This window comes from Prorops nasuta, unplaced genomic scaffold, assembly GCF_024137725.1.
Source record: "Prorops nasuta isolate Cenicafe-Biocafe unplaced genomic scaffold, Cenicafe_Pnas_1.2 PNAS00005, whole genome shotgun sequence".
In the NCBI taxonomy this organism is placed as follows: domain Eukaryota; kingdom Metazoa; phylum Arthropoda; class Insecta; order Hymenoptera; family Bethylidae; genus Prorops; species Prorops nasuta.
This window is the reverse complement of record NW_027116802.1, coordinates 5,489,460-5,513,116: the sequence shown is the minus strand read 5'-3', so window position 1 is coordinate 5,513,116 and position 23,657 is coordinate 5,489,460. Positions and strand designations below refer to the sequence as shown.

The 23,657-nt window shown below is 35.7% G+C and overlaps 3 protein-coding genes across 5 annotated transcripts in view; all 3 read right to left on the bottom strand.

Annotated features, from left to right (window-relative positions):
- Positions 1–4,857: 4,857 nt before the first annotated feature.
- On the bottom strand, positions 4,858–14,162 carry LOC136773522 (uncharacterized). Its single transcript, XM_066727259.1, has 32 exons — positions 13,942–14,162; positions 13,714–13,797; positions 13,413–13,577; positions 13,150–13,331; positions 12,871–13,028; positions 12,649–12,790; positions 12,250–12,552; positions 11,972–12,187; positions 11,689–11,895; positions 11,526–11,610; positions 11,159–11,435; positions 10,876–11,074; positions 10,564–10,789; positions 10,387–10,502; positions 10,165–10,311; positions 10,028–10,108; positions 9,519–9,572; positions 9,356–9,431; positions 9,132–9,287; positions 8,789–8,970; positions 8,542–8,699; positions 8,322–8,463; positions 7,930–8,232; positions 7,640–7,855; positions 7,362–7,562; positions 6,629–6,713; positions 6,290–6,566; positions 5,812–6,010; positions 5,513–5,741; positions 5,338–5,453; positions 5,108–5,254; positions 4,858–5,029 (listed from the first exon to the last, which is right to left on the bottom strand). Exons 2-32 carry the CDS (start codon positions 13,781–13,783, stop codon positions 4,919–4,921), a joined length of 5,226 nt encoding a protein of 1,741 aa, XP_066583356.1. The 5' UTR covers positions 13,784–13,797; positions 13,942–14,162; the 3' UTR covers positions 4,858–4,918.
- Positions 14,163–14,835: 673 nt separating this feature from the next.
- On the bottom strand, positions 14,836–20,184 carry LOC136773532 (glutamate receptor ionotropic, kainate 2-like). The gene is made up of 16 exons (XM_066727276.1): positions 20,090–20,184; positions 19,838–19,996; positions 19,303–19,484; positions 19,062–19,219; positions 18,860–19,001; positions 18,460–18,762; positions 18,028–18,249; positions 17,739–17,945; positions 17,318–17,402; positions 16,958–17,234; positions 16,821–16,875; positions 16,481–16,621; positions 15,642–15,867; positions 15,470–15,585; positions 15,245–15,394; positions 14,836–15,169 (listed from the first exon to the last, which is right to left on the bottom strand). The coding sequence occupies exons 1-16, from the start codon at positions 20,163–20,165 to the stop codon at positions 14,984–14,986; spliced, it is 2,685 nt and encodes an 894-aa protein (XP_066583373.1). The 5' UTR covers positions 20,166–20,184; the 3' UTR covers positions 14,836–14,983.
- A 1,243-nt stretch (positions 20,185–21,427) lies between these two features.
- Positions 21,428–23,657, bottom strand: part of LOC136773531 (glutamate receptor ionotropic, kainate 2-like) — a 130,698-nt gene continuing 128,468 nt past the window's right edge. The window contains exon 18 of one of the 3 annotated variants that reach the window (XM_066727274.1): positions 21,428–23,544. In XM_066727274.1, the coding sequence (XP_066583371.1) occupies positions 23,348–23,544 (197 nt within the window). In that variant the 3' untranslated portion in view covers positions 21,428–23,347. The remainder of the gene's footprint in view (positions 23,545–23,657) is intronic. The other 2 variants (XM_066727275.1, XR_010822636.1) reach the window with 2 other exon arrangements.

The window sequence follows — 23,657 nt, the reverse complement described above, 5'->3', positions numbered from 1 at the left end:
AGGTCTCTCATCCCGCTCGGCTCTCTCTCTCCCTCACTTTCTCGTTCACGGATCAGCTAGTAGCCGACCGTGGCTAAAATTTACATTCCATTTGGCCATTTATACGGATTTGCATTTCATTGGAACGCGATAGCTGCGCGCAGCTAGAAGATAGAGACACATTCGAGTGCACTCGATGTACATTCAGCAAAAAACAGCGACTCGTTAAGCTCTTAAGATACCGCGAGAGCTTATCCACCCGTAAATTGCCGTAACTCCATTGACAGCTGCGTATTTATAATAATTAGAGTGTCCCGCTGTGATTTTCATGTAGAGATTTTTCGTGCTTGGCTTATTAGAGACAAATTTACATATTAGTGTAAAATTCAATTTCCTGCAATTATACGTCGCGTCCGCTTCGGCTTGCGATAAAAGCCCGTGTGAAAATTCAAGTAAGCGGAGGAAGATGAGAAGTATCCTCGCTACCGAACAATCTCCGCGAGTTACAAGCGAAGTTTGCGATAAATTGAAAGAGCAATTTTGTTAATTCAACCGGGCCCATAAGAGAACGCATGCATGCATGGAAGCTGAGAGACATATGGTACATCGGTACCAAAGCGAAGGCTATCAGCAGTCTGGCCTGATCCAGCAAGGAAATGGTAAGCGTTTTTTTTGCCATTTACACTGCAGCAACGATGATTTCGGGATGAAGGACTAAGGCCAGATGGCAAAGTGGCTTCTCAGCTGACCCTGAAGCAAAGTAGCACTGGAGATCCAGCATGGTCCCGGCTCTCTCGGGATGAAACTGCAGGCGTCTTTAGTGGTCGTACTTGTATACACTGTCATGTATCAAGCCAAGGCTCTTTCTGCATACCAAAGTCACAGTAAGCCATTTTACGACCATACTACGTCCAGAGTGCAACGTCCATTCACGCGTACGATTGCTTTGAAAACCATTTGCGAAACAATAATAGCTATTAGCGTCATATCTATCATATATTCCTTCCCATTGCGAGTTCTCCTTTAATCCTCCCTCCTCAAGCGCCATTAACCATGCACCTTGCTTGTTTTCCTTGGGAATTATTGGTTAATTGCAATAATATCGCTCCGAGTCCGTTTGTTACTTACCGGTATCGAATGTGAGCATAGTGCAGGAAAGGTTGATGGGAACGAAGGCAATATATAAGCGGATAAATATAAGAGCCTGCAGTTACTTCTCCCCCCCCCCCTCCCCCCCCCCCTATCGTCGCTCTTTTCTGAAACGAAGCGATAAATTAGAGAAGATATTCGTAAAAGACGCTTTTGATCTGGCAAATAACTGTAGTTGAGAATTCGCGGCATTAAACGCGTCCCTATGGAATCGTGCAAGCGTTAAATAGAGTGTTTACGATACTTTCTTGCGAGGGTTGCATGGCTGATACGATAATTGCGAGACTCGCGATTGCTTGGCGCCAAGGATATATCTAGATCGCGGAGGTAATCGGAGTTAAATACGCGAGGCATCGGTACCAGCTTAGCACTAGCGTAGCATCAAAGTGGTACAGGGGATAGGGGGGAGGGGACTCTCGACTACTCTCGAGACTCTCGATGGAACATTAATTGTACCGGCGGCCGTGGTGCACGCTGGATAAAAGAGTTCTCCGCGCGCGCACCGATCTTCCATTGAGCGATCCTTAGCTCTCTGGCAGAGTTGCAAGGCCGCCAGAGTCAAGTGCGGTACGTACGTACACGGCTGGGGAAAAAGAAATCACCAAATGATAGTGTGACCGGGTAATAAAAAACCGGATAAGCTCGAGATTGCCGGTGCAATTTGCGCGAAACCCGATGCTAAATGAGACGTTGAGGATTCGAGCACTTGAAATTTATCGACGCCCCAGTGACATCAGCCGCCGTTGATCTTTTTATCCTTCCGCTACGACATCCACTTGCACCTTGCACCTCGTATCTTTCATCTTACACCTCTCAATTATTCCACCTTAAACCGGAATATTAATAATTTACCCTCGTATAACTCATTTACAAATTTTTCACTCCGGCCAGCTGGGTCTTTATCACTGCCTTCGCGGGAAATTACGGGATGGTAATTGCGGTTTATAGTATTTTCAACGCGGTTCGTTCTTGGCGCTATTTCATTTGCGTCGGTGAAGCTCTTGCTACGTGCCTTAAATTCGTGTTAGTGCCATATTTGCACTATTATTCAAATAAACGTTAGTTTCCGCTTGTTTCGTGCGTTATTACTCGTCATATATATTATTACGCACATAAACACAAGGCTATTTTTTTATCAATTATTCTCCTATAGTCTTCCCGTGGGAGAGAGTCCCGGTCCGGCTATAATCTCCAGCGGAATATTTTTTAATCGAATATCAGTCGAGCTTAGGCCCTTTTCACCGAAGAGACTGATAAAATCGTAAGAAAGCATACGAGCATATTATTAACGGAAGCGCCAAGTCTTTTTCGCTTCGACAAAAGGAGACGATAAATTTCGTGGTGTGGTGCTTTGTGTGTGTGCGCTCGACCGGTCCCATTCGCGTCATCTTGCACGGGCTGGAGGCTGGCGAACCGAACTAGGAAAGCCCTTAATGGAATACGCGCGTAAATCGTCACTAATTTTCCGACCCACTCACGCATCGCGGCTAATTTTGGCTTCACGCACGCTTTGTCGCTTATTGTGATAACGATGAATAATACTAGTACACGGGACACTCGGCTTGTTGCCAGTCCACCGCATTAGATGTCACTTAATTAATTGCATATTACGTAGTTCTACTTTCACCATGCTGTTAATAGCCGCAACTTTACAGTATATATCCTAGTAGCTAAAAATTAACGAAACTTGTTAATCCTAATAAAAGCAAGAATTCATTTACCATGGGACAAAATGTCGTCAGATTAATTCCTTTTCTGTCTATATATGTATATGTAATATATTAGGTGGATTTAATAAAAAGTTCTCCATGCAAGGACAGCGTGTTTTTAGAAAGTTTCGAGGTGAGCCCCTTTGTTGTCCTTATTAGTCCAAATAAATAAGAGGATATATAATGTTAATTTATTTTAGTCAGTGACTCTTTTCTGAGGGATAAAGATGCAGAGAGGGAGAGAGAGAGAGAGAGAGAGAGATTTACAAAGAGGACTAGATAATTCTGGAGATTTTATAAGGTGCTTGGCAAACTGTAGTGTGTGCTGTGTAGCATGCTTAAGGGAACAAAAGAAGAATGTGCCTCTCGTGTCTCGTATTTTTCCGAGCGTTTATTGGTACCATGCAGGGATGCTGAGCAGATGAATCAAGGAGAAGAATCGCGGGGATACGCGTGTGCGTACTACAAAGCCATGCGTCATGTCGAGTCGTTTAATGGGCTTTTAATAGTACCTGAGGAACAGTACGCATCTTCGCCTCAGAGGTGTCTTCGTAATACCTGGAATGGTACGTACATACGCTCGATTGTACCTTCTCTGAAGTACCTGCTTATTGAGCGTGTAGATTTCTCTTCCTTTGGTGGTCCGGTCCCACTGGTCCCAGTTCAAGGCTCTCTAATACACGTCTCCATTGAAAAGCGAGACACACGCTTACCATTCAGCATACGCATCAACGATTGAAGAAGCGCGCTCGCGCACGGACGATCGCGAGTAACTCACCTTTTGCGCCAATCTTTCCTCTATTCCATATAGCCACTCCACCCACCCCCTTATAGCAATTCTACTGTAACTCCATCTCTATATACCGCGCCACCCATCATTCCCGGTAAAGTGATACACCATTCGCGGAAATAATTTGTCCTTTCAAAGCACCGTGCTTGGCCTTCGAAGGTAATGGTGGATAAAGGCTACCTTTACTTTAACCAAGATTACACCAAAAGCATGCGCGCACGAAACTTCGGAGAAGCTGCTGTTGGGATAGTTTCAGACATGATTGAGTTTCTCGCTTGATATTTCGGCCTTCCGTCTGCAATGTGGATTATGTGCGATATTGTAGCAACAGGGTAGATTCGCCGAAACGAATGAGAGAACGACCTGCGGCTTATATCGTACCCTGATCATTCCTTAAGAGGAATTTGAGCATACGCCTGGATGTACCATCGATTTAGGAGAACCCTATCGTTATTGTACGAGAGGGAACTTGTAGTTTTCGCGCGCGCCAACCTCTCGGATAGCTGCACATCGTCTTCCCTTCGTGTATCGAACGTATATTTACGGGAGGGCAATTTCGTTACACCACGTTAGTACACTAGGTACTCTTTGGCGGCGACCCTTAAAGGCTACGTCATTATTCCTATTGCTTATTAAACCACCACCGTTCGACGCTATTAGTAATAATTTCACGTGATCTCCCAGCAAAACATTCATCTTCTTTCTAGCCACCCCCCCTCTCCCCCTCCTCTATTACTCTAATCTAACTTTACAACGAGCTGTCATTTATTTCCCCGATAACTTTCCCCTTTAGGAATATATAAACATTCTTTCGTATCTTCTAATTTTTAACGCAAGTTTATCAGTAAGGATAATGATTAGTTATAAGGGTCTTACAAAATTGTCATAAGGTTCACCAAACTCAGTATCTTGTTATTTGAATTGCAAATGTTATTGGTTGTTGGGAATAAGTAGAATCAGTTATTTGACAAGTAAAATTTTCTTAAACGTTTGTAATGCTAGGAGAGAAATTCCTGTAATAACAGATTCGACTATCGTATTAAGTAATCTGTTAAAGTATTGCAGCATATTATTTTGTTCACGCCTATGTAATAACATATAGTTACGTGGTTTGAGTAATTTACCCGACATATTACATCGAGATACCCCGAGGATATTAGTGGATTGCTCTTGTTCATAAAAATTTTACAGAGACATTCTTTTAAAGGACCAATCGTATTTTATTCAAAGAGTTCTATTTCCAATAAAAACGAAGCAGTTATAAGTAATTTTTCTTTTATACTACCGCCAATCATTTTTCCAGCAAATTTGTTTCTACAGGGTTGAAATCTTTGACGGGTCTTCTTTTAAGTCCACTGCGTAAAAATTTCAGTTCGACGCCTAACTGCTTGTAAAATGATACCTGCCGGGTATAAAACATCAGTTACAAAAAGAAGTATATAGATGAATAAGATAAAGATGATAATAATTTTCATTATACTTTTCTTTTTTGCGATATTTTCAAGACATGAAGCAAGAATTCCAGTATCGTAAGAAACACTGATATTATCATTCCTATAAGAAAGAAAAGAAAGACTCCACCAACGTCCTGTAAATCAAGAGGTGCAGCTTTGTTTGTATATTTTTCCTACAAAATTATTAATGCTAGTTGAAGCGATTACTGTTTTCTTACCATAACATAGATTCATTTGTATTATCTTTTTTGCTTACCACACACTTATCACCCCCTCGTTTTGCAGTCCACCACTTTAATTTAAGCTGATTAATTATTGCATTCTCATTAAGATACAGTAATGCAATCGTTAAATTATTTCGATATTTTGCATCTGTCAAAAAAATATCATTGATTCTATCAAAATGTCTATCTTTATAATTTGTCTCGTACCTTTTCTCATTGCTATCCCATAACTTTCTTCATTTAATATACCACCGATTTGCGTTACATTGCAAAACCTCTGCACATAATATTCAATAGATGTGGATTCCATGAAGAATGCATAATTTTCGTGCATGACTCTTCTTAATCCAGCTTCGTTATTATCTTCCATGATCTCACTGTCATAATCGCGCATAGTTCTGTACATTGTTTGGTAGTCAGATTCATTAACCATATGCTTCAAAATGAAAGCCACAAGTGAATGAAATTTGATTACGTACTTTTAAGGAGAATTAAATTTGCTATACCTTAAAATAGTTCAATGTAGCGCCACCTCTCTTAGCTCCGTATTTTATTTCAGAATGAGAAATTAACTGCCTCACATTTTTGAACACCCAAATGTTATCCTTTGCGGCTAGAGAGGCAGTTAAATTTGCTATGTAAGTTGATGTTATTAACAAAGCGAAAAACCACCAAAATGTACAGATAGCTCTAGTAGAACTGCCTCTAAAAGTATATATTTATAATATTTAATTTCATGGTCCTTTTTTTTTAAATTTTTCAAGGGACTTCATTATTTGGGGCGATATCAATAAACCGGACTAAGCTCGAATTTCAGCTTAGCAATAACTTAAGACGAAAACCGAGCTAAGCATTGTATTGAAGGTTATAGTGTGAGACACTTGATCTTAGCTAACACCACGTACTAAGCTTAAGCTTGGTTTTATTGATACCGCAACTAGAACAAATCTTTCTGAAATCAGTATATATAGGAAAAACTTATACTTTGCCGTTACCACGGTGTCCTGTTGCAAGAGGGAGCCAATAGTGGCGGTGAATGAGTTATTTAGTGAAAATTCATTTACTAAAGAGTCAGGCTGGTTGATGCAGGGGTTTTGGTTGCTCCATTCTTTTGGATTTAATCGACCGAGAACAAAGAATAGTAGGGAAGTAACTATGTATGAGATAAAGAGGGTGATCCATACATTGGCCGAAAATGGATTGAGAAAGGATACCAAGCTTGGTGGGGCTTTTTGAGGAATTCTGTACAGAATGCTGATACCTATATAAATATGTAGATAAATAAATAATTACACATTATCGAGAAAAATATGACTGACTCACCTAAATTCATAAACGGTGCTGTAAAATCAACTACACTAGATCGTTCTTTATTGATTGTCAAATCTGTTATGGCCAAATCGGTTTCCTAGCGAAAAAAAATCATCTTTTACATTATGCTATATATCCCTAAACATATTAATTGAGATTATAATCATTATTATTAAAATTCAACTAGTAATTAGTTCTATGGCAGCAGCGGAAAATACTTATCAAATTATTGTATTACAGTTATTAATCAATGTATATAACAATTACATGTACGCGGATAAAATTGGTCAATATTAACACAATAATTATTAATGTAAAAATCAATTTAGTGTTTTTTGAGCAGAAACAATGTTGAAATATTCACTAATAAGTTTCATTTATGGATACAATTAATATTATTCATCCGTCAAGAATCAAATTAACACGTTGGCTGCTGTGATGAATTTCTTACAACGTAATGCATATGGACTTGCCGGTCACTAACTGGTGACCCCCACGACAGTCAATGTGTTGGTGATGATATTAGAAAAGACATTTTTTGAATTTTGTAACTTGTTTTCAACATTTGGTTGGATTGCAGGTTTAGTAGAAAGTTTAGCAGCAGATGAGTAGATACACTACTTTATCGACGTAAGGTGCAGATGTAATGTTTTACCATACAAAAGGTAGCAGCACCATCCGTGTTTGCAAACAAGATGTCACAGCAATATAAACAATACATATATATTATATTCTTATAACGTACGTTTTCAAGTAATTTTTTTATCATTCCGTCCCATTCATTATTTATTAAATTTCCATATCGATTGTCTTCTTGAACACGAAAAGTATAATTAAATCCAAGTATTTTGCTAAGCTCTTTAATAATATCTATAGTAAATCCTTCGTATCTCGCATTTCCAGACACACTTTTCGATGACCCAACGTACATCGCATATGGTTCATTCTGAAATCAAAAATCGTGTATATATATATATATATCTTTAACATTCATTAAAAATCTTATTTCTTCGAAATTACTACCAGGGATATGAGAACAGTGAAATGAAGATCTTTCAGAATTTTCGTCTCAGTATCCACAGGTTTTTCCGGGAATGACCATTCGTAGCCATTTTTACTATCCCATTGGCCAATTTTTGTCAATCCTTCTTTGACAAGGCCTAAAATGTCCAAATGTAACTCGGTTCTATATCCTGTAGGGCCAAATATTACGTTTCCTGTCAGACCGAATATTTTTTCCTAAAACCAATGATTTAGGGAATAGAGAGAAACTTTTTAAATTAAACTGTTCATGCTCCAATAACGAAACGTACAGACTTTATTAAATTACTCAAGCTTTCCCCATGATACCACGTATCGTTTCTCTTACAAGACAGACGCTTGACACTTCCTGCTACGATATTTTTCAAACGCGCGAATCCTTGAGCAAAAAGTACAACAGCATCAAACATTAGGGCAGCGTCTGCTCGAAGATGAGACACGTCTTTCACGTCGAGATGGTTGAAATAATTTTCAAATATTTCTTTCGGGCGTCTATCATTTCTATTGATCAAACTTAATCCCGTTATGTTTACTCCTGAATATCGGTATCTATCAAAATCCAACGTGGTAAAGTCCTAGAAAATTAATAGCTCGAAGATCCTTTTTAAATTATACATTTATTGTCCGATCGAAGTGAAATTATTTTGAGAGTAAAATGTTTTACCAGAGACGCGATAATCCAATTGTGTTTTCCCGACGTTAGTCCAATTTGCTGACCTTGCAACAAAACTTTCGGCAATATATCAAACGAGCAATCTATAACTATATTCTCGTGCTCGTTCTTCTTAATTTCCAATAAAATTTCCCTACAAGATATATAATCATTCACGTCACAGAAATGAAAATTTACGAAGTATTTTCACAGAGGTAGAAAAATAACATACCGAAAATCTGGTCCAAGTCCTAAATTGTACAAGGCTATAGTGCTATTGGCATTTCTACTCAAACTTAAAAGTCGATTAGCCAGAATCAATTTATCACTATTCTGGTACAATATTGCGTAACTTTTCCATCCATATATCCGTATTATTTCTTCTATAACCTAAAATACTCCAGATTCCAATATTACTTGTATGAAGAGATCAAAGTTTAAAAAAATATTTAACTATTTTGTTTATTTACTCATCTTACCGCAAATATCATATCTGCCTGAGGGTATAAGCTTATAAAGTTTTTTCGTATTTGATCGGGAAACCAGCGCGTGCTGATACAAGGAATGTCCAGGTTTTCGCACATACTCTGCAGATAAATGTTTGCTTCCTTGCCTTGTGGAGCAAATATTCCAGTTACGCCCAATTTCGTCAGATTACAAGCTGTTTCATTATTAAAAACTTGTATTAGTTGCTTGCTTTAATATATATATATATATATATGTGTGTGTATATATGTATACAGAAACAAGAGATATGACAAGTTTTGCAATTTGATCAAGATCACTCTATAGTGGTAGGATAGAGAAAAGCGTGAGCGTCACCTTTCCTTGAAACTTCATATACATCTCCATTAACCTCTTCTAATTTTGGTATAAGCTGAATGTCGGCCGTGCCCTCGAACGTGAGCCCGTTATTATTTACGGCCCTCACGGCTGCTTCAAACGACTTTTGTATGAGCTCATCATCGAAAAGCCCACCTTGAATACATAGACATTAATCACTGTATTTTGCGTTTTATATATTTCTTCCAATCTTCCATGCTTACCAATCGGTATTTTCTTGCGAAAACCGAAACATGGCTGGCATATGTAAATTATTAGTAGAAATGCTTTATAAAAATTCTGTAAAATATCGTAAAAGCTTTTACCAACGGTATTTTACTCATCTTTAAAATAATACATTTTTTTTTTTTAATTAATTTTACGTACCTTCGTTACAGAATGTACCATCGTGGTAGACGTATTACCTGCATGTATATTACGTTATCTAACAGACTCCACAATATTTCATGGAAGGTTTCGGTTTTGTTCAACGAATCAACTTTGCAAACTAGTCTGGAGTAAGTGCCTATCTTTCCCACCACCTTTAGTTCGCTCTGCTACAATTATCCCTGAATGCATCCCCTCTTTGCTTCTTGCGTTATAGTATTATGCTTATATACATACTAGAGAGACGGAGCGTGTGTAATTCAAGGCGTACTGGCTTCATAATCAATAATAAACTATAACTGTACAAGCCTACGAGAAGCGAGGGACTTGAAATTAATGCGATAATAAAGAGGTTTTAATTAATTGAATAGGATTCCAGGAATTCAAACACTTAATTGAAATATTTAATAATTTATTAAGCCGTAGTAATCATTTCAACTAAAAATATAACCTTTAGGGATCGTCTTTTAGATAGATATATGTATATATATATGTTTATGCTAGGGAACCTCTTTTTTCGAAACTGGTTTAATAGTTTTCAATTTTATTCTATATTTTAATTCGGACGTTAACTCCGCAATGAAGGAACCCTGAAATTAATTTGTCAATCATAAAAAGTAACTCTTAAACTTTTTATTGTACTTACTTTATCTCTTCGTGGATTTTTGCGAACGTAGATAATAAACTCCAAAATGGTATACAGAAATGAAAAAATTACTATGGTGAACAGTACGAAGAAAATTCCGTATACATCTTTCATTTCCAAGGGTGTTACTTGTGGCGGTTCATTTTTCTTTACAATAAAAATTAGAAATATAATTATAGAATGTTATACACAATTTAGTTTGCATTAAATGTATACACTTACCGGACACTTTCCACCGCCTCGTTTCTTTTTCCACCATTTAATATGGAGTTCATTGATTACAGTATCTTCTTGCAATTTAAGTAGAGCAGTGCTTAATTCTTGTCGATAAGCTGCATCTGTTTATTGATAAAGAAATGTTAAAAACGACATATTTTTATATTAGTAAAAGAAACCAACCTTTTGTCATAGCGATTGCGTAGCTCCTCTCGGTCAAAAGATCACCGATCTGAGTAATATTGCAATATCTTTCTCTAAAATAATCGATTGACGGTGATTCCATGAAGAACGCATAATTTTCACTTATAACTTTTTGCAAACCTTCGTCGTTGCTCCTCACCAATACTTCCTCTTTATTTTTAAGCATGTAATTGTACATTTTCATATAGTTTTCATCATTCGAGTTCTAAAAATGATAAATTGGTGTTTCCTTTTTAGACAGATTTTATTTCGATAGACAACGAATGAAACATGAAAGGGGCTAGTAATTACTTTGAAAAAATGGAGTGCTGATCCGGTATCCTTTGCGCCATACTTTATATTCGATTGATCGGCCAGCTGCGCAGCGCGTTGGAAGGGCCATTCGATTGATTGCATAGTCAGGAAAGCGACGAGATTGGCAGTGTAGCTGTTCGCTATCAGCAGACAGAAGAACCACCAAGAAGTGGCAATTCCTCTCGTGGATATGCCTCTAAAATTTTCAAGTACAAACTCTTTTACTAATTATCTCGAAGAAAATTTCCTTTTTTCTTTTTCTTTCAGCATTCGATCTTACTTAGCCACGAAATCAGTGTTGTTCCATAAGATACTACCGAGTACGAAAAATGGTGTATCCACAAGAGTAAACTTATTGTAGAGTTTCGTTGGTTTTTTGATACAAGGAAAAGGATTATACCATTCTCTGGGGTTAAATCTGCCAGCCAAGAAAAGAATCACACTTACACCAATATAAGCTACAATCAATGAAATCCATACTTCCTTGGAAAATGGCGTAGTGAAAGCAAACAAGCTAGGTGGAGCTTTTTGGGGTATTCTGTATAAAACGCTAACCCCTAAAAAGAATTCATATCCGTTATTTTTTATATTAAATGATAAATTCATTGTTCTCTTATTCATGCTCGTACACAAATAATATTTTTTACCAAGATTCATAAACGGAGCTGTAAAGTCAACTACTCTCGCACGGTTCTCATTTATCGTTAAATCTGTGATTGCCAAATCTGCTTTCTGTGATGAATAGTGATTTTATTAAAGTATGTGTATACTAAAAATATGTAAAAAAGTCATTTAGTGAGGGATGCTTACACCTTCTCTTATTCTTTGAATCATTCCATCCCATTCTTCTGTATATGGATCGATACTACCGTAAACGTTATCCTCTTGAACTTGGAAAGTGTAATTGAAACCAAGCATTTTGCTTAATTCGTAAATGATGTCTATAACAAAACCTTCGTACCGATCATTTCCAAACTTCGTACGCGATGTTGCCACGTACATGGCAAACGGTTTTGTCTGACATAAATGGATTTTTTAGAAACTTAATAAAAGTAAAATTCACATTATTAATAAATACTTAAATTCAACATACTATTGATATTGCAACAATAATATTTTTATTGCGCAATTTCTGCATATCCATCATTCCAGGAGACTCGTCCGAAATGCGTTTAATTCCCGCTTCACTGTGCCAAATTCCAATCGTTTTTGTTTCATTCTTACGAATGCTTATGACGTCTAATTGGAAATCCTCTCGAAATCCTTGAGGATTAAACGTAATGTTGCCGGTTATGCCACGCAGCGTTTCCTACAATACAACTAATTAGCCTACAGTTAAAAATTGCAAATGTTAATGAAGCAGCAGCGTACAGATCGAATTAAATTACTCAAGCTAGTTCCATGCTGCCAGGAATCGGAGTCGTTGCAAGAGAGTCGTATAACGCTTTCCTGAGTACTTTCTTTTAAGTGTAGAAAACCTTGGACAAAAAGTTGAACAGCGTCGAACATAAGGGCTGCTTCTGTTTTTAAATCGTCTGGACTTTTCAGATCCCAGTCATAAAAGTTTTCCTCGAATATTTTCTTGACGTATGAATCATTTGGATTTATCAAACGAGCTCCAACAAACGTTACGTCCATGTCTCTATATACATCAAGATGTAGGCTTGAGAATTCCTAAAAAGTAACAAAGATTCTTCACTCTCTCGTATTTCATGCCAATGAGTAATCAGGAGGTACTTCATGCTGCTTTTACAGGAGACTATAACTTACCAGTGAAGTTATTAACCATTTATGTCTATCCGTTAGTAGATCAAGCTGTAAAGCTTGATCTAAAATATCAACTAGGATTTCTATTGAGCAATCAAGCACTATATTTTCGTGACCATCATCCCTTACATTCTCCAGAACATCTCTGTATAAATTTCTTATTTATCATTTCCACATTTTTATAATAGCTATACGTTATTCATTTATCTCGCAGAGACCACGTACCGAAAATCTGGATCTTTTCCCAGTTCATGAAAAGCAACATGACTATGATAAAATGTGTTTGTACCCATCAAATAACTCATTCGAGTCAACCTTTCCATACCCTGATATAATATTGCATATGATGTCCAATTAAAGTAATTTATCAAATCGTATTTAAACTATATGAATATTAAAAAATGGATTAAATATATACACTATATTATTGTGTGTATGTATTAAATTTTTCATCAGTTTTGTATTTTGACTCTCATTAATGTATATATATATTTAGTAACTTACCCTTGACAGTGTTTCAGCACGTGGATAAAGATTCACAACTCTCTCGGGCATCTCTTCCGGGTACCATCCGACATTGATACAAGGTATATCCTTTGTATCACAAAAGCTTTGCACGTAATTAATTGAATTTTTACTTTGTGGACCGAAAATTCCAGTAATACCAGATCTGACAAGATTGCAAGCTGGATCATTCGGAGACGAATATTAAAGTTATCTAACAAATTTTATCGGTTTGAAATGATATTAAAGGTTCAAGGACTAACCTTTGTCGGCTACGTCAAGCAAATTTCCATTGACTCTTTCCGATTTGGATATTAAAATTATTTCTGGCGTGTCCATGGACGTGGTCCTATTTCTATTTCTATTCACGGCTCTCACGGATGTTTCAAAGGCATGCTCTATCATATCGTCACCATCGAAAAGTGCTCCTATGACAATTTTATCGTTTCATGCGGTAAGTATAGGCGAAGAAAAATCAATTAAATTATGTCAAAGCTGATAAGCTCGTATATACATATACCGCGTCTATAAAGTACATTAAGATGTTTTTGTAGATTAACTTACCAATTTTAATTATTGTAGGGAGCCCAGCGATAAAGGGTAAGAGGAGTAGTACGGTAATAGAGAAAATCATATTTTTTGTTTTCTCTGAAAGATTAAAAAATTTACAATGAGTTGGTTGTGTTTATCTTAACGAGTACATATGGAGGAATAAGAGAAAAAGAGTTTGGTTAAGTACAGGGGAGTTTCCAAACGTCGAGTTTGTATATATAATAATGGAGACAAGTATACCTTGTATCGTGAATGCAACTTTGGCCTATTGGTATTCAGAGAGGACCTCTTATGCTCCGGGGGTCTGCTTTGCAGTTTAAATGTAATCGGCACAAGGTAGCGTTTGCTCTTCTCCCTCCACTCTACTTCGATGCTTTCAAATTGCGCACTGAGACTTACCGCAGTATGTGTGGTACCGAGCATTTTGAGATGTCGCGGGAACCAGGCGAATCGCATATAAGAGGTAAGGTGTGCCATTTAAAATTTTCATGCGAATAATATGTTGTTCAGGTGGCACTGTATTACACAATGCTTTCTCTTTAAATTAAATCAATACCGAAGCTCTTTCGTTAAAAAGTGTCATATGCGTTGTATTAGAGTAAACTTTCGACAGAGACCTTTCTGTCCTCCAGTCTGTAAAGTTGTACTATTCTTCGTTTCATTGATCAATTATGTAACATCTTTATAGACGTATAAATTTTGTCAAGCGTTTTTAATATTACTAAACCACTGATTTCAGTTGAAATAGATGAGCTGAATTAATAACGAACCAGAGGTTTTTTGTGACACTAATGTATATTCAAACACGTAAAAAGCGTTTACGCAAGAGAAATTGCTTCGATCTGGTTGCGTGGATGGAACGATTTTTGTTAGAGAGCGTTCGGTTTTTATAACAATATGCATGTATTATTAACGAATATGCCTCGATGGGTATACATTTTTAAAATGATTAAATCCAATAAAATAAAATTTCTGTCAATTTTATGTTTTATGATAAAGTAATCGAATCATTGTGGAGTTATGGGAAATATTAAATTTTACTGAACATTAAATATATAAATATATTGTTATTTATTTTATATTACACGTATATAAATATAAATATTGCTTAGCCTAGGAAACTATTTATAGATTTATGGAACACAGTGCGAATGGTGAAATACTCGAAAGATTGAACAATTGAAAAATTTTAATAGCATCAGAGTCAAGACCTCCTGATAGGAGTAAAACAACTGAAGCTTTTTATATTACTGGCAGGTATTTAGCATAGAGTTTCTTTTTTTTAATCTTCTTCGTTGTGAGCCGAAGTTATAACGGTCGGTACAAAACCATAAGGAGGAGTACAACCTCCTGTACTCTCATCCGTACTTTGGTTTGACGAATCCTTCTTTCTTCTAACTGGCTTTGATGATGCGCCAAACTTCATCAAAAACTTTGTTTCCGCCATCAGTTCCTCCTTGAACGGTACCTGGAGAAAATAGAAACATACATTTTAATATATGCAGTAAAACTATTAATTTTTCTTCGTTTTAAGAAAGCTTACATGTTCTTTATGCGATGTTATAAATATTTCCCAAAGGAATTCAAAACTTGTGTAAAACAAGGACAATGCGCATGTAACCGAAAGAACTAAGAACACACCGCCAACATTGTTAAGGTCTAATTCTGCTGCTTCGCTAGATCCTCCCTCCTCCTGTTATATTTTTAAGAAAAAGAAAAAAGATATTTCATTTCATATCAAATTTCTTAAAAAATTAATTTCTCTTACGTGACATTTTCCACCGCCACGTTTTTCAGTGAACCAGACCTTCTTGAGTTCAGTCAGCTTGCCGCTTTCTTGCAATTTTAGGATTGCCGTATTCAGATCGTTTCGATAAGGAGAGTCTGAAAATGATATTTGTTAAATTTTAAACATGGCATTTGATTATTTTAAGTCTTACGTTTTCTCATTGCAATTCCGTAGCCCTTTTCGTCTAAGAGACCACCCACTTGCTCTAATTCACAATCACGCTCCTTGAGGTATTCAATAGACGTCGATTCCATTAGAAAAGCAAAGCCTCCTTCTTTGACTTTATTACTCCCTTCCTCATTCTTTGATAAAAGCACTTCTTTAGCATTGGCTTGCATGTAATTGTACATCTCCCTGAAACTTTCTTGGCTTGCTTCCTTGAAAGATACATAATTCTCTTAATAAGTGGATTAAGAATAGCTTTCCCTTAATACTTTTAGCTACGTAATTATGTTTATTTAGGGTAAACTCATAACTATTACTTTCAGATAACGAGAAATTTAACAAATTTATACACACAATGAGTGTAATGAAGTAGAAGAAGCAGCTATACCGCTTCATTACAACTAGTTTTTGAAGGTAGGTTTCAATCAGAACATGCATCTATTGGGAAAAGAATATTGTTCTTCGGATACTGATTAACCTAGAGTGCAATAATAACATTAGCCAAAGACAATTATCTAGAATGCTTAACTTTATGTAATTATTTATGGTAACAGATAAAACCGAACTATCACTTTGTACCTGAAAATCTATATTAAACACAGTGTACCTTTCATTGTATACCACTGCGAATTCTTCATAATACTCTTGTAAATAAAGTTTTCTGCTATAATGTTTAATGCTTTTCATAGATCTTAATACCTTAACGAGTCAAGTAAATAAGATTAATATAGAAATTAGAAGCTCTGAATTGCAAAGATAAAAGAACCTTCGAGGTGGCTGATAAAGTACGTTTTAGTGTTTTGTATTCTTTCAAGTGATGCTTACTTTAAAAAAATCAATAGTTGAACCAGAAGCTTTTGCACCATATTTAATTTTCGAATTTTTCAATCCTTCAACATCTGTAAATGGTGGCATTTTTGTCTCCACCGTCAGGAATGCGGCAAGGTTAGCTGTGTACGAAGATACCTGTTTTGAAAGAATTAACTATCAGATTATTTAGCAACATTTTTATAATATAGCTAAATTATTAAGACTCTTCAGTTGACACAAATATTCGATTAATTGGCAGACATCTTATATGTCTATTTTGTTTTTAGTATTTGGATTATATTCTGTTAAGCATCTAAATATTTATTATACATATTTGGATTTTCGGATAACATACCATGATTAAGCAAAAGAACCACCAACATCCAGCCATCATTCTTGTTGAAATCCCTCTAGAAAAATTCAACGAAGGATAAGCTTAAATCTGCTAGAATAAAAAACATTGATGAGTTTGAAATGATCTCTGTTCATTACATAGGTGCAATCTCTGAACCTTGCTGCATAATAGATCCAATAGTGAACCAAAATGAATTCCTCAATGTAAATTGATTTTCCAGGGTCTCCGGTTCTTCAATACAAGGATATGGGTTGGTCCATTCTGCCGGACTGAGTCTGCCAATAATGAAAAACAAAATGGACACGATGACGTACGCACCCATCAGATACAGCCAAACTCCAGACGAAAATGGTAGAAGGAACGAAAATAAACTGGGAGGTGCTTTATTCGATGTCTTGAATAAAATACTTATACCTGAAAACGTACGTATATGAAATAAAATAATTTTGTTAAAACTTAAATGTTTTTAAATTCTATAAGTATATTAAGACTTATACCTAGGTTCATGAAGGGTGTGGTGAAATCAACAGCCTCTTGGCGCTTCTTTGTTATGGTTAAATCAGTAATCGCCAAATCTGCTTCCTAAAGTAAATTTTAATTAATAATATGTATTTCAAATTTACGAAAGAAAAATCTCAATCAAACCTCCAGCCGCGGACGATTTTCTAAATTTTCTTATTTTACACGAAAAATATATTTAGTATGAATGACTCGATCAGTGTTGAGTAACCAAATAGAAACAATAGAGTACATCTTGCAAATATACTGTGACCGAACAAACAGTAACATGTTTTTATTTGCAAGTAAATAAATGCAGTGAAATAGAAAAAAAAAGAGTGCGGTAATAGAATAATTGAAAGCTTTTTGCTACATTGTTCGCGGCTAGAGGTTTCATTGAACTAAATCGTTACTACTAACATTGTCGATTATTTTTCTAAGCATTCCATTCCATTTTCCTGTAGCGTTTGAATACGTGCCATATAGGTTATCTTTTTGTTCCTCGAATGTGTAGTTGAAGCCAAGCGATTTACTCAGCTCTACTATAATGTCTATGGTAAATCCTTCGTATCTGTCATTACCCGTCATCATTGCAGCAGATTCTTTCAAAAATCCGTATGGTGGGTTCTGTAAAAATTGTCTTTGTAAATTTGTGAATATTATAACACTCATTAACGATAATTAAATCATAAAAATTCCTTTTTATTACAGTTGATATCAGAACGATGAAAGTTCGATTTTGTAAACTTAACTCCTCATTACGTACTGTTGTATTACTTTTAGTTTTCTCAATAGCAATACCCTCAGTGATATTCCATGAAGCAACTTTTGACAATCCTGTATTAAGCAGGCGTAGAATGTCTAGGTTGAAGGTACTTCGAAGGCCTGTTGTGTCAAACTTTATCTTACCCGTTAATCCGTCCATTTCAGTCTGCAAAATAGGATTATATTAGAAAAGTGTGCCCTCGCTTAATTTGCTTACAAAGACCCTTCAGACACGACTAAGCTAGAGAACACGCTACTAATATTATTATTTCTGAAACTTGTAACGAGTCGTGTAAAAAATTCGTTTGATTGAAATTTTCGAAAAATATTCGAGGTATAAACGGATGATTTTTTGGATTCTTGTGCATATACGTACGGATCTCATAAAGTTACTAAGGCTTATGCCATGTTCCCAGCTCTCGGTACCGTTGCATGGTAGCTGTTTGACGTCGCCTTTAATAGCGTCTTTCAGCTGTTTGAAAGCCCTTGCAAAGAGCTGCACAGCATCGTACATGAGGGCAGCGTCAACGGTAATCTCCGATGGCTTGCTTAAGCCCCAGTCTAGGTTAGGCGAGTTGAAGATACTAGCTACCAGATCATTTGTTGGATCTATCAAGCGAACTCCCGTGAAATTCACGCCTGAATATTGATAAGGATCCAAATCCAGTGTTTGAAGATCCTGCAACAAAACATTAATATGATTAAATATCCATCAGGAATTCTCTCTCCTTCCCCCTTTGTTAATCCCTTGAGATATTCTGGAATATTTATCTCACCAGAGAGGTGACGATGATTCGATATTTCTCCGTTAATAATCCAACTTGTTGAGCTTGTTTCAATACTTCGTCGAGAATCTCGTAAGAGCAATCAATCAAGATATCTTCAGTTTCCGAGTTCTTTATTTCTTGAAAAACATCCCTTTTAGAAGAAGATGGTGCGATTAAATTGGTGAATGGCTTTTTTCAACTTCCACCATACCTGTAATTTGATCCTGTACCTAAATTAAACAGGAGTACGTTGTGTTTCGAGTCATTCCACTGATCGATGAGCTTATGCGTGTGAATCAGGCCTCTCGACTCTTCGTATACGATCACAAATGTTTTCCATTCGTATGCATTGATCAAGTCATAGAACGCCTATTAAAATATTGCATTTAGGACACTGTTCTTCTGTTACATGCTTCAAAAGTTTAGTGAGTAATATATTGTGTTTTGCCTACTGTGCCTAGAGTTTCAGGTTGTGGATACAAATTAACAGTTATATCCCCTCCTTTTAAAGGATCCCACCTCGCTTCTATATGAGGTATCTCCATCATGTCGCAAATGCTTTCCACATGCTCAGCTGTAACTTTATCTCGAGGACCGAACAAGCCGGTAACTCCTATGCTCATCAGATCGCACACTAAGCATTTCCAAATTGTGCTTGAGAATTAATGCAAATTAACAAAAGATACGGGACTATGCTCCTGCATTATAATTTTTTTTGCAAAATTAATTACGACAATCATAGGCAGTTTTGTGAACTAATGGCTGTCGTGTAATTTAAAAATTTCAAGCTTACAAGGATTTCGTACTAATAGCTAAATCGTTCTTATGCAGTCTAACGAATTTGGTAACGACGACAGCCGTGGATTACAAAGTTGCCCGTGATGGTCGTTGCAATTTTATAAAAAACTTTTTTCTTCTAGAACTGAGGTCTCCTTAGAAAATGTAAAGAATTTCAATTATTTTTGTTGGGACTAATCATATTTTTACCTTTTTTTTCCGTCTCGTATACATCATTATCGATATTAACAATTTCTGGGACAAGGTAGATATTGGACAATTCCTCCACCGTGTGCCTATTTTTATTGACATTTTTAACCGACAATTGAAACGCATGCTGAACAAGTTCATTCCCATCGAAAATTCCACCTAAGTGAATGACGTGTTTAAATATAGCTTTCAATTTTTCCAGAAAGAATTCCAACTGACACTTGGAGGGGCTGGGCGCCCAATTTTACTCACCGATGTGAACTCTTTTGGGAAATCCTAAAATACTGGGCAAGAATAAAAGGAGAAGAGAGAGCGGCGTTGATACCATCCTATGATCATTCTGTAAACATGTGAAAGCTCTCGTGGAATTTCAGTATTTCCTCTTAAAACTTAAAAACGAAGAATTGTGCAAACAATTTCGTCGATAATTAATATACGTAACTTTGGTAAATTTACTTGCTTTGATAGGATTTACAAATAAAAAAAAAATAAATAAATAAATATAAAAGAAAATACTGCAGTAAACGAGCACTTAGCAATTTGACGTTACATAAACTAACGAAACATCACCGAACGTCTGCACTCTGTTCCGGATGTATAAATATTTAGACCAAGCCCGAATCTATCTTCTACGATTGAGTTTGATTGTTTGAACAGGGCTTATGTTCCTAATGAAGCTCAACTTGAAGATTGAATTTTTTGAGAAAAATTCAACCTTCCCTCAGAGAACTTGGCAAAAAATTGTGCTAAGCGAAATCTTCAATTTACTTTTGATCGCATCTTTAACCTAGAAGTTTAAATTTGTTTTTCACAAAATATACGCGTATATTTAAGTTAAAGCGATAGTACGAATGTGATATAATTTTAAGACGTACCTTCATTCACTGGCTGTATGATTTTATGTTACTGCAAAATAATATCCTCTCCATGCACATTGAAAATGGGTTGTCAGTATTGTCACTCTGCCAACTGCATGCACTGAATCTTAAGATTCATTACATTTTTATTTCTCACAATCTTTTCCGACTATATTTAGGAGTATATATTTAATAGAAACGAAAATTTAAGCGCGTGTTCTTTCTAGCAGCCAGTCGGATAACGTTGTAGTTAAGGCTGAAGGGAGCGAACGAAATCTTTAAGAGCACGCATAACGACCCTGATATATTTAGTCAGCAAGCATCACCGCCGTTCGTCCCACCAATCGCCTGGACCCCGTATGACATAGTTTCCACTGAAGCACAATCAAATTTAGACCCTTACCAGAAAATATTTCGCTTAAATGGCCTAATTCAAACTTGTTTCACCTTTTAGCAAACCGGATTAATTATTAACTTATTATCTCTATAGTGACACACCGCACGTTCCATTTTTACCTCAAATGAATTGAAGGAAAATAAATGTCCTCTATATCAATATCTAACTCTTGTTAATGATTTTTTAAATAATTATACATAATAAATAATTGTAAATGAATTATTAAACGATAGTAGACTCCTGGTTATTTTGTTTTACTGATTTTTGAGGCTAAATAATAAAATGTATTTCAAATATGTTGGAAAATACTTGACGTACTGGATTAAAAAAAATCTTACCTTAATTGTTGGGTATACATTTTAATTGTGACGTAGGGCTGTAGATAAACTCAATTTTACAGAATGAACCACGCTCTACTCATATATGCTAAATTCGAACAGAATTTTCTGAATGGGCTCGAAAGCGCATGCTCGTTCTCCCGTCCGCCCTCCTACATCCATTTCTAGTAAGCTCTCTTTAACAACTTACGTTAGAAAGAACATTACTCGTATTGTCGAAACTATTCGGTGAATTTGCGCTTTCTTTTCATAAAATATGCAAAAAAACTCAATCTTCTTATAAAGTGTGCTAATGTTAACTCAGTAATATTGTAAAATAATACAAAAGTATATATACGAGTGAAGTAATCTTGATTTCCTCCGGGAATAAAGTGCGCGTTTTTATTAGTTAAGCAGCAGTAAAGATAATTGAACAAGAACTGAATTAGAGCAAGGTTGTTAAACATTAAGGAATTATAATTATTAAGAATGGTGATATACAGACGAATAATTTATTCACGGTAAATATACTGTTGGTATTACAGTTCATATAAGAAGTATAATTCATAATAGGCTTTTGATAAACTCGTATGGCGGCACGCACTGATGAAATAAATGTTTTGGTACAGTCGATATTTACAATATTGTTGGAATGTATATTATAATACTTTTGTACGTACGCCTACGTCGCAGTTCATTCTAATCTCAAATATTCTGTTTTGAACACGGAGTGAAAAGTTGCTGGAAGGAATAGCCTTAGTGTGTGAATAAATATACTATTTTATTTAGGGGGAAGGGCTAAAGATCTTTTTTTCCCAAATTGTCATTACCGGTTTTCATTATAAAATGGACCAGGTAGCAGTTTCAAAAATCCTTCAATTCTCACATACGCACTCGTGCACATAAAGTTTCAAACATATTAATACCTAACTTTTACTAGTAGGAAGACGAAAATTAATACTGTTTGGTTCATAAGATTTGTACAAACGCGAGGGACTTTGAAAAAAATGAGAGACTCCGAATATTTATATTGCTTAATTATAAATGAAACTTGAGAGTGAAGTGGTGTGGCTTGGTATGTGTGAAATATTTGTTCCTGATTCGCATTGGCAGTTGTGTTTCGGGTAGAGAATTTTTTAATCGATAAAAATATTTTATAAAGTTGAAGTACTAATCTGATAGATCAAATAGTTTATGGTACAAGGAAATTCTTATAATACAAATAGCGATGTCGTTGTAAATAATATTGTTTCAAGTATAATTGCGCTCGTTAAATAATTTTATATACAATATTCAATAGGGTATATCTATAATACTTTTCGTTTCTAAAAACATATTGACTACTTAAATTTCCAAGTTATTAATCGTATAAACTATATAGACAAAGATTAACAATATTATTATTGTTGCTGGTTCAATATCAATTAAAAGATCGATAGAAGGTAAATTAATTTATTTCAATTTAACATTTCATTTGGTAAAACACTTTACGTAAGGAAATCTGAATAGTTTTATTTTGGCTTTGATTTCATCACATAATTATTCGAATTTCTCGATTCTCGCTCGTACGACCTTTATTTTGAGATCATGGGTATTTACTAAAACATTTCAACGCTTATGCAAGTAGCTCTGATGTACTTAATGTTGATTACTAACTAACGTTCAGATCAGATGAGAGGGGAGTTAGTCGATGTAACTATACATTTTTCATACTATATGGTATCTGCCATTCATCGTATTAATGTTAAGTTAACAGACGTATAAACTAGTTTTCATGAAAAAAGGTAGCACCTTATAAAATTCTTTTTTACATTTCTTTCACAGGAAACAATGAAGAAAATTGAATCTAGTACAAACTGATGAAAAATTCGCTTGGTAATATTATGAACACTTTTTTTTCTACGAAATGAAATATATCATTCGATTCCGCTCTGTCCTTTCATGTAAGCGGAGCTTTTCCAACAAAGTGCCTATATTTGTTGCATGCACCGAAATTGCCCTCTTCGGAAACGATTGATAGATTATAATGCTGCTTTTGTCGTTGGCAAAATGGCTTTTTGAATGGCTTCTTGTTACCATTACCACAGTCCAAAGCGCTTCGTAGTTCACCCGCCATTTCGGAGCATGTAGAATTCTGTAAAATCATTTTGTTATATTAAATGGGGAAAACAAGCTTTAACAAGTGCATTGAATTAAAAAAAAACGACTATTAAAAAAATGTGTTATTAAAATATTATCCATAAAATTTT

What these genes read in the sequence shown, in the direction of transcription:
- LOC136773522 (XM_066727259.1), bottom strand. Translation starts at nt 13,783, where the DNA reads ATGATTTTCTCTATTACCGTACTACTCCTCTTACCCTTTATCGCTGGG. An exon ending in GCTTGACGTAGCCGACAAAG is followed by an intron (nt 13,332 to 13,412) that starts GTTAGTCCTTGA and finishes CGAATGATCCAG; the next exon opens with CTTGCAATCTTGTCAGATCT. An exon ending in AGGCAGATATGATATTTGCG is followed by an intron (nt 8,700 to 8,788) that starts GTAAGATGAGTA and finishes GGAGTATTTTAG; the next exon opens with GTTATAGAAGAAATAATACG.
- LOC136773532 (XM_066727276.1), bottom strand. Translation starts at nt 20,165, where the DNA reads ATGGTATCAACGCCGCTCTCTCTTCTCCTTTTATTCTTGCCCAGTATT. An exon ending in GGTACAGGATCAAATTACAG is followed by an intron (nt 19,002 to 19,061) that starts GTATGGTGGAAG and finishes TTCTTCTAAAAG; the next exon opens with GGATGTTTTTCAAGAAATAA. An exon ending in GGTTCTTTTGCTTAATCATG is followed by an intron (nt 16,622 to 16,820) that starts GTATGTTATCCG and finishes CTTTCAAAACAG; the next exon opens with GTATCTTCGTACACAGCTAA.